General features: G+C 39.8%; 1 protein-coding gene across 1 annotated transcript; it reads left to right on the forward strand.

The window, feature by feature from the left end:
• The first annotated feature begins 9,211 nt into the window (after positions 1-9,211).
• Positions 9,212-20,248, forward strand: LOC106613985 (LIM/homeobox protein Lhx8). The gene is made up of 7 exons (XM_014216880.2): positions 9,212-9,317; positions 9,511-9,632; positions 10,055-10,275; positions 10,981-11,084; positions 11,371-11,466; positions 19,149-19,338; positions 20,046-20,248. Exons 1-7 carry the CDS (start codon positions 9,240-9,242, stop codon positions 20,123-20,125), a joined length of 891 nt encoding a protein of 296 aa, XP_014072355.2. The 5' UTR covers positions 9,212-9,239; the 3' UTR covers positions 20,126-20,248.
• Positions 20,249-21,144: the final 896 nt, after the last annotated feature.

A 21,144-nucleotide genomic window follows, 5' to 3' on the forward strand; every position in this document is an offset into this window, starting at 1 on the left:
TGTGGTGGTGGGGCAGCCAGCGGAAAATATGGAGCGTAGGGGTTGGTAATGCTCTCTAGTTGAACCAGGATTGGCTCAGTGTTCTGTCACTCATGGGGACACTACATCACCGCCAAATCTAAAGGTAGAGCTAAAAAATTCGCACATCTTGGGTGCTGCCATAGAGTTACATTAGAAGTGCCAATCCAAGAAGGCTCAAGGTCATTGGCCACAGATAAAATGATGTCAAATCACATTATATCTACAGCAGCTTTGATTGGACTGAACATGTAAACATCATACTTTCAAAATCTTAGCAGCAGTCATCATCATGAATCAAGTCGACAATCTAATGGACAATCCTTTTTAATCCTTGTCATATGAAGAAAAAGAACGAAGAGAAATTATAGGTACATAAACATTACACAACAAGTTGGAAATCGCGAATTCAACAATCAGTGGTTTGGAAGGAATCACTGAAAGCATTGCAAAGCAATCACTAGCCTGCTATTCAGTGGAGTGAGTGTGTGGTCCCAGGTCTGGGTTTAAAGGTCTCTTTTCCAAGCTTAAAAGGATAAACATTCAACATTGGCCATGCTCTCTGTCCATCATGACTTCTGCCACGCTCAAAATAACTGGAAACTCAAAACTGGGAAATCTGACATCAGTGAGTTCAAGACAACTGGGAACTCTGGAAAAAACAACCTCTGACTGGGAAAATACATATTGAAATTGTAAGTCGGGAAATTGGGCTCTTTCTAGAGCTCCGACCTGAAGATCACTGACATCATCATGATTCGACCATGTTTTTTTCCGAGTTCCCAGTTGTCTTGAAAGAACCATAAATCCAGAGAATGCCAGACTTTGATGTTTGATGACAAAGTTTGCCCATGAAGGATCGCCACCCCACCTTCCTGTTCAAGTGAGAACAGCACAACAAGGTGAGTCCAATTATGTCTTGTATGCTGCTGCATAAATTATGTAATATGCCAGGGAAATATGTATACTGTAGCTAAGAAAGTAATACTAAGTGTATGTTGTGGAGTAAGCTGTTTGTAGCCCATGTGCCTCACCCTAATAATTTGGTCCCTTTTCCCCTCTTAATTTCACCTACTGTTCTGACTTGGTGGTGCACATGTATCTTATAGACTGTTTTAGAGAAATGTAATCATCGAATATTGTAAGAGGTTCCATTGTCTGGTTATCTCTTTATTTATCCTACGGTTCTGACATGGTGTACAGGGAGAATATTGTAAAAACGGCCCATGTTTAGAATTCTGTCGCTGTACATCTCAAAAGTGCTGAACAAATTGATATATTGACTACGTCCATCCTAGCTCGCTCATTAATGCCTTAATCGACATTGCGGATTGCCTCTTATCCGCTCGTCATCCCCTTATCCCATAGTTTCAATTGCCATTAGAAACCACATTTGTTTAAGCAAGTCAGCCATATCAGCTGTTTTTTTTAAAGGCAGTAAATGAGGATGAATAAACTGTTTCACTGCCGACAAGGCTTCGCTGATAGCCAGGTGTAAAGTGTTGGGACTGCTGTTGGGACTTTGCTGTTGGGACAGCTTTATGTAAGCCCTAAAAGTCTGTGGGTACCATTTGTCACAGTTATAGTGCAATTAATGTATTGTTTAGTGTTGTGTTGTGTAGTAGCTTTGCTGGCATGCATCAAAAACATCTAGATATTTTTGCCCCCCCAAGATTTACAAGCTAAAATCGCCACTGATCCAGACTGAAGAGAAATCTGCACATAATGTGTCCCTGATCACCTGAAGTGGTCAGCCAGATCTGAACCCAATCCAACCACAATGCAACTTTTGTTTGTCTAGACCTGTAGTTTTTATGCTTTCTTCGTATTATGATATCAGGTCAATGTCCCATGTAAGTGTCAAGTGTAGACACAGCCGTAGAACAGCTAAGTGCCTTCCCGAGTCACTTTATACACAGAAGATCTCTGCTAAACATAGAATCACATGGTTTAGCTCAGGGGTAGGCAACCCTGTTCATTGGCTGCAGTCCAAACCCATTCGTTTTCTCCCCCCAGCCCTTGCGCTAGTCACTTTCCCTCTGGAATCCCAGTAAAAGTCCAATTCATAAATGTAAAATTGAACCAACACTGCTGCATTTTCAGCATGTCAGACAAAACTATGATGCTAGCTCGCTAAAAAATATATATACTGTAGATACCATTGATTTTATCTTGAGTAAATTGGCTTAGTCTTGTAGTGAAGAGCCTAAAACGTAGCTAGATTCATAAACATATTTTTGGAATTCTGAAATGTATCGGAATAAATGACCAAACTATTACACTAGCTTGCCAGCTTGCCAGCTATGGGTAGCTAGCTACCTGACAGGAGTGCTAGCTAGCTATGTTAGCTTGCTAGGTGCATTAATAGATTTAGGTGGGTTGCTATTAAGCTCAACTTCAAGATTTCCACAAAGGACTTGCCTCTCTGATCATCACTCTCCCTCTCTTGGGCAAGGGACATTTAAGGTACACTCGGATGTAACGATGTAAAACGTCATTCAAGGGCTGAGGGTTTAGGGCTGTCTACTTTAAGTTTGGACTGCAGCCCTGGAGTGAGAATTTTGTTCCAGCTAGGTACCTCAACTGACCAACTGAGAAAACGGATCAGTTCAGTGATTGCCTAAATTCAACACACCTGGTCTTCCAGTTCAGTTCAACCAAAAACATGAAGTGCCTGTGGCACTGTAGACCTGGGTTGCCTACCCCTGGTTTAGCCTTTACATCTCTCTGTGACCACGATAACTACAGAACAAAGTTGACGACAAATAAAAAGTTGCCAGTGTTTTTGCAATTGATTCAAACAAGCAACATACACAAATACAATGTTGCCAATGTCGTTGAAATTGATAAAAAACAAGTGACATATAAAAATAAATGCTTCAAATGAAAACCGAGAGGATTGCATTAAAATATAAACAGTAGTCCTAAGCTATAAGCCTATTCAGTGGCAATTTTTAGCATGTAAATCTTGGTGGGACAAAAAAAAAGTGGGATGCATGCAGGCAAAGCCACTACACAACACAACACTAAACAATACATTAATTGCACTATAACGGTGACAAAAAGTGCCCACAAACTGTTAGGGCCTACATAAAGCTGTCACAACAGCAGAGTTCCAACAGCAGTCCCAACACCTTACCACTGCTACACCTGGCTTTCAGCGGAGCCTTGTCTGGCAGCGAAACAGTTCATTCAGCCTCATTTACTGCCTTTAAAAAAACATAGCTGATATGTCTGACTTGCTTAAACAAATGTGGTTTCTGCTAACAATTGAAATGTACAAACTATGGCATATGGGGACGACAAGTGGATAAGAAGAAATCCTTCATTTCGATTAAGACATTAATGAGCGAGCGACGACGGACGTAGTCAATATAACTATTTGTTCAGCACTTTTGAAATGTACAGCGACAGAATTTAGAACATTGGCCTTTCTTACAGTTTACTCCCTGTACAACAAGTCAGAACCGTAGGATAAATAAAGGGGGCATATAAGCAGACAATGAAAGCTCTTACAATATTCGATGATTACATTTCTCTATAACAGGTTATAGGCTACATGTGTCCCACCAAGTCAGAACAGTAGGTGAAAGTAATAGGTGAAAATAGACCAAATTATTAGGGTGAGGCACATTGAACGCCGGTTGGGTCTTTGCGTGTCAAAAACAATACACGTTATATACCACTATTTGACGCATTAAAACAAGCTTTTAATTTGACACGTCAAATAACACAATTCTAAAATAGAATGTTGTGTGTTCTGAATATGCACGTGCAAGCCAAGTGCCACCGCTACTATCAGTAGCACTGTCAAAGCTGTACAAAAAAAGTTTGCAATCAAGCACACACCAGGCCACGAACGATGTGTTTACAATACCGCGTTGGTGAAAATAGACCAAAAAAGACCAGGCACACAGCTTACTACACAACATACACTTAGTATTACTTTCTTAGCTGCAGAATACATATCTCCCTGGCATATTACATCATTTATGCAGCAGCATACAAGACATTCTTGGACTCACCTTGTGAAGGTGGCGCAGCGGTCCTTTGTGGGCAAATTGTGTCATCAAAGTCTGCCATTCCCTGGATTTAAAAGACACAGCCACTCTATTAAATGGCAGGCTAGTGGTTGCTTTGCAATGCTTGCAATTAACCACTGAGTCCTTACAAACCACTCATTGTTGAATTTGTTATTTCCAACTTGTTGTGTAATCTTTATGTCCAATGGCCGATGAGAATCTATACGTTTCTATAATTTCTCTTCATTATTTCTCTTCATATGACAAGGATTAAAAATGATTTGCCTGTAGATTGTTGACTTGATTCATGATGATGACTGCTAACTAAGACTTTGAAAGTAAGATGTTGACATGATCAGTCCAATCAAAGCTACTGTACATATAACGTGATTTGACATAATTTTATCTGTGGCCAATGACCTTGAGCCTTCTTGGAAGGGCACTTGTAATATAACTCTATGGCAGGACCCAATGGGCTGACATTTTGGATGTCTACACTTACTAAGGATTTAAACTTGGCATGACGTACTGTCCACATGAGTGACAGAACACTGAGCCAATCACAGCGCAATGCTCGTATTTTCTGCTGGCTCTCACCACCACCACAGAAAGCACTGAGCTAGGCTGAAACATCTGCATTTTGGAGCTGCCTCACTCAAGAAAACAAAAAACAGACCATGCTTGTATGCCTTTATTAACTCAACGATATATATATATATATATATTTAATTGTTTGCAAACTGATATGTGACATGTATTAATGCCAAAATAACATTGGGGGGGGCAAGCTCCCCCCGATTTAAAAAATATATATTATTTGGTTGAAAATGAGGGGCTCAAAAGAGCTCCACCTGCCCTGAATGACGGGTCGCCACTGAGACAATTTCAATGATATTGAAATACATTTCATGTTCCATCAATTGGGTTCTATTTTGTTACTTGTAGGCTACTGTTTGTAATTTGTCTAAAAATATATCATGATGTGTAGCCTAAGATGTGTGCAATGATTTGTCAAATTGGTGATTTTGTGCATTTTTATTGGGTAAGCTTTAGAATAAGCCGCCTCAATATTTGCAGCCGTAGGTGGTAATATCGCTCTAGTAGCTGATCCGTCATCAATATTGTGAAATAATTCCAATGTTAAGGCAAGATTTGAATGGAGAAAGCTGATCTGAGAGCAGCGCTCTCTTTCTTTCCGTCCCATCACCATCGACACATGCTCCAACAACGGACTTAGCGACCGTTATCTCTGCGTGGCGTTTTGGGAAAAGCATGATACATCTTCGGCCGTTGTAGGAAAGATGCATCGTTAAGATACCCGTAGGACTAAGTTCCATCGCTATCTGGAAAACGGTCACCAGACCGCGCCAGAGCTCACCCACGACAGTAAGGCAGTGATGGCAAGACAAAAGCAGGAAAAAAACTAAGTAAAATCAGTCCATAAGCATGTTGATAGAGGAGGCACTTCTACCCTCCCTCTTATCTCTCATGTTTTGTCTGGTCTGCATCATGCGATACATTTGTGGATTCACTCAGCCATGCAAATGCCTATAACTTTTAGAAGGAAAACCTCATGCCTGGTTCAAACCTTACCCATGAAACACTTGAAATCTGTCAAATATCCAATTGATATTGATTTTGTAATGTGATACACAGTGATGTAACGCAGGTAAAGAAGTAAATGTTATTGGTTTGATTCTGTGTTTAGATATCTGAGAGGATTCTATTAGGCACTCATAGCCATCTGAATTTTGGTGATGCATGTCCAGGGGCGCAGGACACACATTGCATTTGCCCCAGGCCGCTATTTTCATGCTACCCCCCAAAAGTGTTTGTCTGCTACAATGTGCCATGCTTGAGATGAGTCGTCTGATAGGAGAGTATTTATCTCCAGAAGGTGAAACAGGACGCATCTCGATGGAAGCACGCTAGGCCCTTTATCCACCACTGCAGCGGAACTTAGATGGAATGATAAGGCACATTGCTCATACCACCGCAGGTCTCCTTTCTCCTTGTGTGAGAGCGAATGCGTGCGTAGGTGCATGTGTGTGCGTGCATGTTTTTTTGAGTGTGTGTGTGTGTGTGTGTGTGTGTGTGTGTGTGTGTGTGTGTGTGTGTGTGTGTGTGTGTGTGTGTGTGTGTGTGTGTGTGTGTGTGTGTGTGTGAGTGAGGAGAGAGTGAGGAGAGAGAGAGAGAGAGAGAGAGAGAGAGAGAGAGAGAGAGAGAGAGAATGCAAAACACTGCATGTGTGTATTGCTTGCAAAGCAGATATTTACAGAATTCCTTTTCCTCACTCCCACCCCTTCCCCTCATCTCACGTGTGTTGTTATCATCATCAATGACAAATGCGTCAATCCAGACAATTTGAGTTGAAAGAAAAATTGGTAGTGAGTCTTGTATGATAGTAACATTTAATGAATTGCCCCATATCATAAGATGAGATGAGATGGGTATGTTGATGTTGATGTTGATGATTTGCATGCTGATTTAGGAAGTATGGTAATAGTCATAAAACTTGTTTTCCAATAGCCACCTCTCAGTAATGCAGAAACACTGTCATCTGAATGAGTTTGCATTTTGAGAGCATATGAGCTGGCTCAATGGACTTCTATGGAGACTGTCAATTCAATTCAAGTGCAATGGAGATTTTTATTTTGCAGGTGGTTTATTATCAAAACCTGAGGGACTCGCCGAAAAAAACAATAAAGTGAACCGCCTAATCGTTCATTTAATTTAATCAATGAATGAATAATCGTTTTATGATGAAAATAAATACCTACGATCAATAAAAGGAATGTAAAATACCCCCCTGAAAAACACATGACATTCTAACCGACTGCAGCATGTTTCCAGGCTTGGGTGTGCCATAAAAGCGAGATAAGATGATAAATGAATTTCACTGAAGGTAATACAGTATATGACAATGAGGTAAAACTGATAGGTAAAACTTCCTAGTACCGGACATGTGCTATCATGTCAACTCCTTGTCCTGGAATGGCAAGGAGTGGCATGATGGCACAACAGACTGGCTATAACTTTCCTTCATCGGGACAAGTAAAAATATAGAGGTTGAGAGAGGTGGAGCTGAAAAGAACTTGAGGGTAAATTGAGATGACAAATCTTCACAATCTGACGGTATATGTAGAATTTGATAGTAAAATGACAATTGACTATGAAAAATCACTCAACACTCTAGCAAGCTTCGTGTAGAATTACTATTCCAATATCTTGTGATATTTTGTCATAAAGCATTTGTTATGAAACACGAGATACAGGCTGAAACTAAGTGACGTTTTGTTGCATCTTTTTAGTCAAATAAATTAGGTAGTCTAATGAACATGTTCAGGTACTATACAACCAGCCTTTCATGATCAATTCATTTAAATAAATATTGTATTGTCAAATGCCCATGCGATAAAAATAAAATACGCATTACTGCCTAGCCTGTCATTTCATTGTTTATGCTGAAACTGTTCTGTGCCGTTTCATAAAAACGAATTTGAATCGAAAGTGATTTAATTTGAAATAACCACTTCGGCATACACTTACATGCCTTTACATAGGCTATCAAATACTCAAAAACAATGGCACCAATTACAATACTCCATTGGGGTTAATTATATACCATTGAATGGCATTTTCCTCCTCCTAGACTTATACAGTGGGTCTATTTAAAAACAAAAACGATAGTGAACATTTGACAGGTAGGCGCGGCCTTAGCAGACAGGGAAATATGAATTATGTCCCTCCCTCAAGAAAACAAAACCTCCTGGGTTGGTATAGGCTAAATCTATAAGTAGGCTATTCTCGGAGTCGAAGGAGACAAAAGGAATAATCTTACCACAAATTTAACTACTCTTGAAAGGGATATTGACATTTGAAACGGTCAGGAAGTTGCTGTTGGGTTGTTCAGCGCACTACCGATAATTACAATTTAAATGCACTGGAAAAGTGAACAGAAATTAGAATGTTGCAATGTTGTTGATGAGAATGAAAACGTTTCCAACGATGGGGTAAGTTCTGTTTTTCTAGCCTAGGCCTAACCTACTTAAAAAAGAAAAGGATGGGTCAAAGATGCTGCTTTCATCGGAACAAGAATTGTGCCCTCCTTTCACAGCAGCTTGCAAAGATATAGCTATAAGTGTATTGTAAAAAAAGTGCGCAAAATTATAACAAAAGGGGTTGAAATAGAATTGCTTGAAATTACTTTGCCAATTATACCTGTCAATATTATATTGTCCGTCTTATATAGCGGCAGGTTCAGTGTTTTCACTTCTTAAATATTCAGCAATTAAGACTCAAGTAGTTAATGAGACCTCTTCACCTTTAGGTTGTCCCGGGCAAACGTTTGTGTCGAAATTAATTGGTGTTATTAAATAAATCAATTCCCTTTCCCTGTCTACCTCGCGCTGGTTTTGATTGACATGCGAAATTGATACATTGGGGAGTCAAGCGATGTGCTAAGCAGTTCAAAATCCCCAAATGCAAATCTCAAGAGCATAATGCACATTTGATAACTATTACCTCAAGTGTCGCCTGTATTTTTAAAGTAATGGCTATCCTTCCCTTTTTAAATGTAATTTTGATAATCGCTGGGGTTGTCATGTTAAAAGGTGAAGAGGATGATAGTTATGGGATGTAGCTTGGGGAGTTTTTTTTTTGAAAGCCGCTGAGTGTGACAGACCAAAACCCCAGTTCCTATAGCTTGTAGTCATGTGTGAAGATTGCAAAGGCGACGTAGAGGTTATCAGCAGGTGGAGAGAGGGCAGGAGAGAAATTCGAATGGTAAAATTTCCTAATTTGATCTAATGAATAATTTGAAAACTAAACAATATTTTTTTGCTTACAAATTCACCACGCATTAGGCTACTCACATGCAATTATTTTTAAGTTATAAAGGTAGAGATGTTTGTTTGTTTGTTTTGTTTCAACCCTATGAGTCTGTCAAAATCAAAAAAATAAAAATAATTTCGCAAGTAAGAATAATAATTGGAATGGACCGGATAACCTGAGACGTCCAATTCCCGCATTAGTAATTGGCACCAATGCGTAATTTGCGCCAAAGTTTTTGTTAGCAGGTGTATAAAGTAATATTCCGCAGAACCTGCGTCTTAACCGCGGGTATGTTGTTCTATTCAGGGCACACCGGTGGAAGTTTTGGATCACGATTCCTGCTCCTCCTCCCCGTCGCTACAGGCGATGGTGTCTGCACCTCTGTTGGGTAGAACTGTTTGTGCAAGTTGCAGTGAGGACATTTTGGATAAATACTTGCTGAAGGTAACATTTGTGATTGCATCTTGTTGCAACGTTTCACATTTTCTTGGGGTGGTCATTTTCGTGCATAGCTTGTACCTTTTTGTATTGATTTTAGTCGACTTACTGTACAACAATTTTTCTATTAGCATTAGCCAACTACGAAATAACGTAAGAATATTCTTGTTATTTCATTATTGTATGTTTTTTTTCATAGGTTAACGACTTGTGCTGGCATGTGCGTTGTCTCTCCTGTAGCGTGTGCCAAACATCGCTTGGCAGTCATACAAGTTGTTACATCAAAGAAAAAGAGGTCTTTTGCAAATTGGACTACTTTAGGTATTGGAAATTGTTCTTGAACACATATACAATCAAATCGAGTGTTTTTTTGTTTTGTTTTGAATGTAAGGCATTTCTATGCGTGTTCACATCATCGTATTTGGCCTAAATAATAAATAAATATATAAACATATTATTATAATTTATTTGTAACATGTTATTTACAAGATTGGATAGCATGTTGCGGCTACATTTAAAAATGTATATTTTTTACCCTTATTTTACCATGTAAAATGACACATTCTCATTTACAGCAACGACCTTGGGAATAGTTACAGCGGAGAGGAGGGGGGGATAAGTTAATATGCTATTTATGATGTCCTTTTATTTGATTTAGCATTTAATTCCACGACTAAACCACCATCTAACCAAAATGGCAAGTATTTACCTGACTATTAAAACCTGCAGACTATTTATTGCAGAAGATATGGAACATGGTGCGCGTGCTGCGGTCGAAATATCCACTCTACAGACTGGGTCCGCCGGGCGAAGGGCAACGTGTACCACCTGGCGTGTTTCGCCTGTTTCTCCTGTAAGAGGCAGCTGTCCACGGGGGAAGAGTTTGCCCTGGTGGAGGAGAAGGTGCTGTGTCGTGTCCACTACGACTGTATGCTGGACAACCTGAAACGCGCCGTGGAGAAAGGTGAGCATTCTGCAGCAGAGTAATACAAATATTAGCACCATTTATACTGGTATAGCGACCTGAATTATGATAGAAAATAAATCGAGTAACTCGTTATAAAATGCAGCAATCTTTGTCAATTAAAAAATATACTAATGCTTATTTATTATCAACATAGGTCAAGTGGAGCCTAAATAAGTAGTACTAACAAAATAGATAATGTTGAAAGTGTTTCTTACTTACATTTCTGATATTTCCACCTGTTCCTGAATAAACCGATGCTTAATGTGGTGCCTGGAGAACTATTGCACCAGCAGCTCCCAACAACAATGTATATTGTATTATGTTTGTTAATACGTTCTGGAAACCACTGAGGAAAAAAACAATACGATGAATGCATTTTCTTTGATTCATCATTTCTGGTCAAATTGATCATATATATGTATACCTTTACTATACTGTAAAATACATCAACCAAAAGATAAAGCCCCTTGACATTTATAATAAAACAGCCTAAATTAGATTGTCAATTGATTATTTTTTTTTTTAACTGCCTATTGTCTCTGATAGGGAACAAAAGTAACTTCCCATTTCTCAGATAAGAAGCCATTTGGTGTATAGATGTCAATAAACAAGATAAGCTTTAATATTATTGTCTTATGCTTGCCATGTCGAGTATCATGATTATGAGCTCATTAATTAAGAAGATCCATCATCTCTAATTAGGAAATGGTGTGAACCTAGAGGGGGCGATGCCAACAGAACAGGAAGTGAATCAGCCCAAGCCGTCGAAAAGAGCGCGCACCAGCTTCACCGCTGACCAATTACAGGTGAGTATCACGGTACTGTCAATCTCTCCCAAACATAGCCACAATATATTACATAGCATTTTGAGATAGCTGGATATTGAATTTTGGTTCAATATGGATTAATGCCACAGGTTTGTTCTATTGAGATTTAAAGTCTTAATGGGAGCATAAATTCTGCTTGGCAGGCATTAATTGTCAATAGTGTCTGACTGTTCCCAGTCAATGGGTTCAGGCCAAGTGAGGAACAATGGATGACCACATGGGATTGACCTGTGATTGACCTCTTTAGACCTTATGACCCCTCCAGGTGATGCAGGCCCAGTTTGCCCAGGACAACAACCCAGATGCCCAGACCCTGCAGAAGCTAGCAGAGCAGACAGGCCTGAGTAGGAGAGTCATACAGGTTAGATATTCATACACAGTTCTAATCGACGCATGCCTTAATCAACATAGGATATTACTGAATTTCTGCAGTTCATTTGTAATATTTTTGAGGATTTGTACCTTCCGGGTTTCCCGAAATGTCTTCAAAAACAGCATTCTGGGATTGGTACATCTGTTTACCAAAACAAGTGGTGGGGTGGCAGCTTTGTTGTTGTTTGAATGTCAGATTTCCCCTTTAACCCTCATACTACCAACATATTTTGCATAAATGGATTACCAACTGGGGTCATTTTGACCCAATAAGAAACACCATTAGACATGTAAAAATCAGTAATAAAAAAACGAATGAAAACAGACTGTTTAGTAAAAGTACAGATTAGCATATTTTGTTAAACAAAAAAATTATATCTAATAAATACACTACAGTTCAAAAGTTTGGGGTCACTTAGAAATGTCCTTGTTTCTGAAAAAAAAGCAATTTTTTTTTGACCATTAAAATAACATCAAATTGATCAGAAATACAGTGTAGAGATTGTTAATGTTGTAAATGACTATTGTAGCTGGAAACAGCTGATATATTATATATATATAAATAAATGTTGAAAAAGTGTGAATACTTTCTGAAGGCACTGTATGTGGATTGTATTATATATATATATACTTTGGAAATATTATATATATATATATAATACAATCCACATACAGTGCCTTCAGAAAGTATTCACACCCCTTTACTTTTTCAACATTTTGTTGTGTTACAAAGTGGGATTAAAATTGATTTAATTGTACATTTTTGTCAATGATCTCCACAAAATACTCTAATGTCAAAGTGGTAGAAAAATTCTAACATTTGTAAACAATTCATGAAACATAAAACACTAATATATCTTGATTAGATAAGTATTCAACCCCCTGAGTCAATACATGTAGAATCACCTTTGGCAGCGATTAGAGCTGTGAGTCTTTCTGGGTAAGTCTCTAAGAGCATTCCACACCTGAGTTGTGCAACATTTGCCCTTTATTCTGTTCAGCATTCTTCAAGCTCTGTCAATTTGGATGTTGATCATTGCTAGAAAACGATTTTCAGATCTTGACATATATTTTCAAGCCGATTTAAGTCAAAACTGTAACTCGGCCACTTAGGAACAGTCACTGTCTTTTTGGTAAGTAACTCCAGTGTAGATTTGGCCTGTTTTTTTAGGTTATTGTCCTGATGAAAGGTGTCTGGTGGAAAGCAGACTGAACCAGGTTTCTCCTCTTGGATTTTGCCTGTCCTTAGCTCCATTCCATTTCTTTTTTATCCTGAAAGACTTTGTAACTGTCTTAAAGTCACCATTGGCCTCATGGTGAAATCCCTGAGCGTTTTCCTTCCTCTCTGGCAACTGAGTTAGGAAGGACACCTGTATCTTTGTAGTGACTGGGTATATTGATACACCATCCAAAGTGTAATGAATAACTTTACCATGCTCAAAGGGATATTCAGTGTCTGCTTTTTTACATTTTTACATATCTACCAATAGGTTCCCTTCTGCGATGCATTGGAAAATCTCCCTGGTCTATGTGATTGAATCTGTGTTTGAAATTCACTGCTCGACTGATGGACCTTACAGATAATAGTATGTGTGGGTTACAGAGATGAGGTAGTCATTAAAAAAGTATGTTAAACACTATTCTTGCATACAGAGTGAGTCCAACTTATTATGTGAAACGTTAAGCAAATTTTTACTCCTGAACTTATTAGGCTTGCCATAACAAAGGGGTTGAATACTTATTGACTTTTCAGCTTTTCATTTTTTATTAATTTGTACAAATTTTGAAAAACATAATTCCACTTTGACACTATGGGGTATTCTGTGTAGGCCAGTAACAACAAATCTCAATTTAATCCATTTTAAATTCAGGTTGTAACACAACAAAATGTGGAAAAAGTCAAGGGGTGTGAATACTTTCTGAAGGCACTGTCAGTACAAAAAATCAGATTTAGCGTCAGTTAATTGTAGTATCATTTAGTTTTTAGAATTTTTAAGTAAATACTAATTATGTCATATTTATGTGGTAAAAACAACACTAAAATTCTAAATATACTTTATTTTATTGACAAAAATGTATTCATCCATTGATCCCAAGAGACAAGGCCCATGAACATGGTGTAGTTTTCTTTAAGTACTTACCCCACAGCCAGCATTAGCATCACTGATAATGAAACAATGGGAGTGGCAGTACCTATGGCAGGATGCTTCAAAAAGCATGCCCAAATCCTAAAAGTCACTTTAAACCAAATGTTACAGCAACCCAAATACCATAACAAGTTGAACATATAGAATTTTGGACAATATTATAGGAAGTCTGGTATTTATATAACATTTCCCAAATAATAACTTTTTTTCAGAGAGTAAACACCAATACAGCACTATGTACAGTGCATTCGGAGAGCATTCAGACCCCTTGACTTTTTCCACATTTTGTTACATTACAGCCTTATTCCAAAATTGATGAAATCGTTTTCCCCCTCATCAATCTACATACAATACCCCATAATGACAAAGCAAAATCAGGTTTAGAAATGTTAGCAAATTTATTTAAAAAAACCAAACTGAAATAGCACATTTGCAAAAGTATTCAGACCCTTTACTCAGTACTTTGTTGAAGCACCTTTGGCAGCGATTACAGCCTTGAGTCTTCTTGGGTATGACGCTACCAGCTTGGCACACCTGTATTTGGGGAGTTTCTCCCATTCTTCTCTGCAGATCCTCTCAAGCTCTGTCAGGTTGGATGTGGAGTGTCGCTGCACAGCTATTTTCAGGTCTCTCCATATATGTTCGATCGGGTTCAATTCCTGGCTCTGGCTGAGCCACTCAAGGACATTTAGAGACTTGTCCCGAAGCCACTCTTGCGTTGTCTTGGCTGTGTGCTTAGGGTCATTGTCCTGTTGGAAGGTGAACCTTCGACCCAGTCTGAGGTCCTGAGCGCTCTGGAGAAGGTTTTCATCAAGAATCTCTCTGTACTTTGCTCCGTTCATCTTTCCCTCAATCCCAACTGGTGTCCCAGTCCCTGCATCTGAAAAACATCCCCACAGCATGATGCTGCCCCTACCATGCTTCACCGTAGGGATGGTTTCCTCCAGACGTGACGCTTGGCATTCAGTCCAAAGAGTTCAATCCTGTATTCATAAGACCAGAGAATCTGGTTCCTCATGGTCTGAGAGTCCTTTAGGTGCCTTTTGGCAAACTCCAGCGTGCTGTCATGTGCCTTTACTGAGGAGTGGCATCCATTTTGCGACTCTACCATAAAGGCCTGATTGGTGGAGTGCTGCAGAGATGGTTGTCCTTCTGGAAGGTTCTCCCATCTCCACAGAGGAACTCTGGAGCTCTGTCAGAATGACCATTGGGTTATTGGTCACCTCCCTGACCAAGGCCCTTCTCACTCGATTGCTCAGTTTGGCCGGGTCTTGGTGGTTCCAAACTTCTTCAATTTAAGAATGATGGAGGCCACTGTGTTCATGGGGACCTTCAATGCTGCAGAAACTTTTTTGTACCCTTCCCCAGATCTGTGCCTCAACACTATCCTGTCTCGGAGGTCTATGGACAATTCCTTCAACTTCATGGCTTGGTTTACGCTCTGTCGTGCACTGTCAACTGTAGGACCTTTTATAGACAGGCGTGTGCCTTTCCAAATCATGTCCAATCGATTGAATTTACCATAGGTGGACTCCAATCAAGTTGTAGAAACTTCCCAAGGATGATCAATGGAAACAGGATGCACCTGAGCTTAATTTCGAGTCTCATAGCAAAGGGTCTGAATACTTATGTAAACGAGGTATTTCTGTTTTTTAATTGTAATACGTTTTCTAACATTTCTAAAAAAACGTTTTTTCTTTGTCATTATGGGGTATTGTGTGTAGATTGATGAGGATTTTTTTTTGTATTTAATGCATTTTAGAATAAGACTGTAACGTAACAAAATGTGGAAAAAGTCAAGGGGTCTGAATACTTTCCGAATGCACTGTATACATTTAGAGGGTTGCTAGTTTCTGTGTTACAGTTCTACCAAGTATTCATATGACTGAAATACTTTTATGAGCTGTTTTGACTGCAACTAAGCATATATGTAAGGTGATTTTGATTTTGTACAGTGTCATACATAGTTATAACTAGGTATAACCATAGGGCAGTACATAAGGTGCTCCATATCAGCAGGTGATCTGTCTATCTGGTCAAAATCACTAATACAGGTCCCCCTCCACCCACTGATGATACCATATGTATAACTGGATATAATGTCTCCAAAGAAACCTGGATTCAAAAAAATACTTTTTTAGATTTGGCCTAGAGTAACTATTTTTCAGAGAAAACACACCAATACTGCTCTCTGTAGATTCAGAGTGTTTCTGAGTTCTGTATTGCAGTTCTATCAAATATTTATACCATTGACTAATGTTTTATACCACCAAGTAACTTTTTCTTTTGTACACAGTTGTACGAAACGTGGTATAGAAAAGTACAATTTCAGGCAAGAGTACATGGTGTGCTATATCTCGGCAGATGATCGGTCTATCTGGTCAAAATCACTGATACAGGTCCCCCTCCACCCTCTGGTGGTATGGATAACTTGATATTACGTCTCCACAGTAACCTAGATTCACGTAAAGGTCCTATTTATCAAATTACTACACTCTTAGAAAAAATAGTTCCATAACGGTTCTTTGTGGAGGGATAGGGTTCTACCAATAACATTTTTGATCAGAAGAACCCTTTTTGGAAGTCAAGAGTTCTTTGTAAGGCACAGGGTTCTACTAGGAACCTTTAGCATATTAAGAACTGTTTTTGGAAGAAAAAAAAAAGATTCTTTGATGATTCTTTGGAAGGCAAGAAGGATTATTTAAATCAAATGAAATAAAATGTTATTGGTCACATACAGATGGTTAGCAGATGTTAATGCGAGTGTAGCAAAATGCTTGTGCTTCTGGATCCGACAGTGCAGTAATATCTAACAAGTTATCTAACAATTCCCCCAACAACTACCTGTGAATGAAAATATGTACATATAAATATATGGATGAGTGATGACTGAGCGGCATAGGCAAGGTGCAATAGATGGTGTAAAATACAATATATACATATGATATGAGTAGTGTAAGATATGTAAACATTATTAAACTGGCATTATTTAAAGTGGCATTGTTTTAAAGTGACTAGTGATCCATTTATTAAAGTGACCAGTGATTGGGTCTCCAATGTTAGTGATCGCTGTCTAGCAGTCTGATGGCCTTGAGATAGAAGCTGTTTTTTAGTCTCTCGGCCCCAGCTTTGATGCACCTATACTGACCTCGTCTTCAGGATGGTAGCGGGGTGAACAGGCAGTGGCTCGGGTGGTTGTTGTCCTTGATGATCTTTTTTGGCCTTCCTGTGACATCGGGTGCTGTAGGTGTCATGGAGAGCAGGTAGTTTGCCCCCGGTGATGCGTTTTGCAGACCACACCACCCTCTGGAGAGCCTTGCGGTTGAGGGCAGAGCAGTTGCCGTACCAGGCTGTGATACAGCCCGACAGGATGCTCTCGATTGTGGATCTGTATAAGTTTGTCAGCGTTTTGGGTGATAAGCTAAGTTTCTTCAGCCTCCTGAGGTTGAAGAGGCGCTGTTGCGCCTTCTTCACCACACTATCTGTGTGGGTGGACCATTTCAGTTTGTCGTTGATGTGTACACCGAGGAACCTAAAACTTTCCATTTTCTCCACTGCTGTCCCTGCGATGTGGATAGGGGGGTGCTCCCTCTGCTGTTTCCTGAAGTCCACGATAATCTCCTTTGTTTTGTTGACGTTGAGTGAGAGTTTGTTTTCCTGACACCACACTCCGAGTGCCCCTACCTCCTCCCAGTAGGCTGTCTCGTCGTTGTTGGTAATCAAGCCCACTACTGTTGTGTCATCTACAAACTTGATGATTGAGTTGGAGACGTGCATGGCCACGCAGTCGTGGGTGAACAGGGAGTACAGGAGGGGGCTGAGCATGCACCCTTGTGAGGCCCCAGTGTTGAGGGTCAGTGAGGTAGAGATGTTGATTCCTTCTTTCACCACCTGGGGGCACAGTTCTTGTTAGCGGGCCGTGACGGTGGCACTGTATTATCCTCAAAGCGGACAAAGAAGGTGTTTAGTTTGTCTGGAAGCGTGACGTCGTTGTCCGTGACGTGGCTGGTTTTATTTTTGTAGTCTGTGATTTCCTGTAGACACTGCCACATACGTTTCGTGTCTGAGCCGTTGAATTGCGAATTCCCTTTTTCCCTGTACCGGCATTTCGCTTGTTTGATTGCCTTGCGGAGGGAATACCTACACTGTTTATATTCAGACATATTCCCAGACCTCTTTCCAAGGTTAAAGGCGGTGGTTCACGCTTTCAGTTTAGCGCGAATGCCGCCATCCATCCACGGTTTCTGGTTAGGGTAGATTTGGAAGCGAAGAAGGGTTTCACATAGAACCATGAATAATATTTCCCAGCATGCTCTATTGCATGGAGATTTTCAGAATTGTTTGTTTTACTTTATAAACTGGGTGGTTCAAGCCCTGAATGCTGATTGGCTGAAAGCTGTGGTATATCAGATTGTATAACATTGGCATGACAACATTTTTACTTTTATGTTGGTAACCAGTTTATAATAGCAATAAGGCACCTCGGGGGTTTGTGATATATGGCCAATATACCACGGCTAAGTGCTGTGTCCTAACACTCCGTGTTGCGTCGTGCATAAGAACAGCCCTTAGCCTTATCGCTTAAGTAATATCTGTGTTTTTCCATGCACATTGATTGGTTGATTAATTTAATGCTACACAAAGATAAATAACATACCGTTTTCTAAACGAATCCAATCTGTTTGTAATTGGATTTATTGCACCAGTTACTGAGATGGTTGCTACAGTTCAGATGATTGAGGTAGTCTCAGTATTCAATCTTCCCTACCTTGGCAGTCATTCTGAATGCAGGTTGTGGGTGATTAACAAATCCACTTGTTGGATATCCTAACTTTGGCTCGATTCCAATAGGAATTACACATCACTTTACAAGCCATAATGCATAATGTGACTTGCAGGCCTGAAAACCAGGGGATTCCTAACACCACTGTGTTAGAGTATAACTTGGCCCTCAAAGAAAGGCCTTATGATATACAGTACAGTATGTAATGTATTGTCATAAATAATACAATTTTAAAGGCTAATAAGGCTGGTGGAACCATTTATAGAGGGTTCTAGGAAGAACTCTCCAAAGATAAAAGGGTTCTCGTTAGAACCCATCACAGAGGGTTTTAGGTAGAACCATATAAAGGGGGTTATTTGAAGAACCCTACATATAGGGTTTTAGAACCCTCTGCAAAGGATTCTACCCAGCACCAAAAAGGGTTCCCCTATGGGGACAAACCGAAGAACCCTGTATGGTTCTACTTAGCACCTTTTTTTCTAAGAGTGTAAAGGCAGAATTAGGTCCTTTTGGCTGGGGTCAAAATTACCCCAAAGGTCCATATTGATACAGAAACACTAAACAATTATATGGATTCATTAAGAACAAGTTGATTGACACGGTCATGAAAAAGTTTATTAATTAAACAAACCACCCTAAAATGACCCCAGTCGGTAGGTAGTAAGTATGAGGGTTAATTAAATGTGTCACTATTGAATGCCAGTACTAAAACATGACAGACACTTCTTATATCCCATCCAGGTTTGGTTCCAGAACTGCAGAGCGCGCCATAAGAAGCATGTGAGCCCCAACCACTCCTCAGCCACCCCCCTGTCCTCCCTGCAGCCCGGTCGCCATTCCCAGCCCACCCCGGCACCAGAAGAGCTGCAGTACACAGCCTACGGCACCCCAGAGGGCTCCATGCTCACCGCGCTGCACTCCTACATCGATGGTAAGCTAAGAGATAGCCTGCGAGATAGCTTGCGTCCCAAATGGCACCCTAGTCCCTTTATAATGCACTACATTTTGGCCCTATGAGCCCTGGTCAAACGTAGTGCACTATAAAGTGAATAGGGTGCCATTTGGGACACAATTTAGGCTGCACCAGAGCCATATAGAAAGACATATGAGTATATCTCTGGGCTGCAGTGTGTTTAGCAGTCAAATAGAGTTATAGGAGCAGTAATCTCTTCTGGATAGACTGGAACATAAATGGTATCATTTAACGTTATGTCTGTCCAAAGACTGTGGGTTGCGATGACTTAAAAGAGACAGTGTTTCTGGTGCTCTGGTTTTCTGCCACTGGTTATTTGGACGTATCAGAATTGGGTGGCGGTGGTGCTTAAAGTGGGAGGGGGTATTTCTAGCAATGATTTCAAGCATAACGTTTTCAGAATGGGTTGAGTATCTGACCCAATTACTCAAGATTTTAGTTCTGGTTGTCTGAAATTATAGAAACAGATTTAATAGAAGAGATATTAGGGCTTTGACGAAACATTTGTTTTCAATATGGGATGCGTCCCTAATGGCACCATATTCCCTATATTGTGCCCCTACTTTTGACCAGAGCTCTATGTGCCCTATAAGACCAGAGTAGCGCACTATAAAGTAGTGATGTATGTATTATTAGTGTCTCATGCTTGTCCTCTATCTCCACAGTGCACTCCCCTCAGTCTATGCTGTTCCATCCTCTGCTGCCCCCCCACGCCATGACCTCCCTTCCTGTGACCCACGCCTGAACCCCCCACACACACACACACACACACACACACACACACACACACACACACACACACACACACACACACACACACACACACACACACACACACACACACACACACACACACACACACACACACACACACACACACACACACACACACACACACACACACACACAGATATTTGCCAGAGCCTCACACACCACCAGGGATCTTCAGTCTAGTAGGTTTCTTCTTAACAAATTAATTAAGTGTAACATTTCATGTGACTTGTCAGTAAGGGTCATGTTAGAAGCCTTATCTGTCTGAAAGGAGCCCCATACACACTTAAGTTGTACAACTGATGTTCAATGCATTTGTCACAACGGTTGATACAGCAGTTATTTTTCCCTTTCAAAAATATATACACAATTACTACACAAGTACAATGGTTGAGTAAACACGTTTGCACGTACAAACTCTTTCTTGTACAATACAAATATGAGTTGCATCACAACCATTGTCATACTTTATACATCAGTTGGATAACCGGAGTGGGTGCAGAGCTTTGTGTATTTATTGCAAAGTGCCACAGTTTGATGCCGATCTGTTATCTAAGGGGGGAAACTAGACTGCCATTGACAAACCATTGTGAAGTTTATCTTAAATTATGAATTATTTGTACATCAGTATTTAAATTGTTGTTTCATGTATTTATTGTATGTGATTAAGAAAATAAATGTTTATTGACAAAATGACTTTATAGAATAGTGACAGTTTCTACTCACACCAACAACCAACAGTACCACAATGAAGCTAAGCTAAACGGGAAAAATGGACTCAGTCAACATCATAAATGTAATGTACATTTTTTGAGAATGATACAAGGCATGGAAGGCACCTCCATATACTCAATAAGGCACAAATGGTTGATTAGCACCAATTTATAACAAAAACTAAAGCAAACCCCAATCAAATATTCTTGTTATTAAATAATATGCTTATATACAGTCCAAACATTCATACATACTCACTGTTGTTTAAAATAAAGCATA

This window comes from Salmo salar, chromosome ssa10, assembly GCF_905237065.1.
Source record: "Salmo salar chromosome ssa10, Ssal_v3.1, whole genome shotgun sequence".
NCBI lineage: Eukaryota > Metazoa > Chordata > Actinopteri > Salmoniformes > Salmonidae > Salmo > Salmo salar.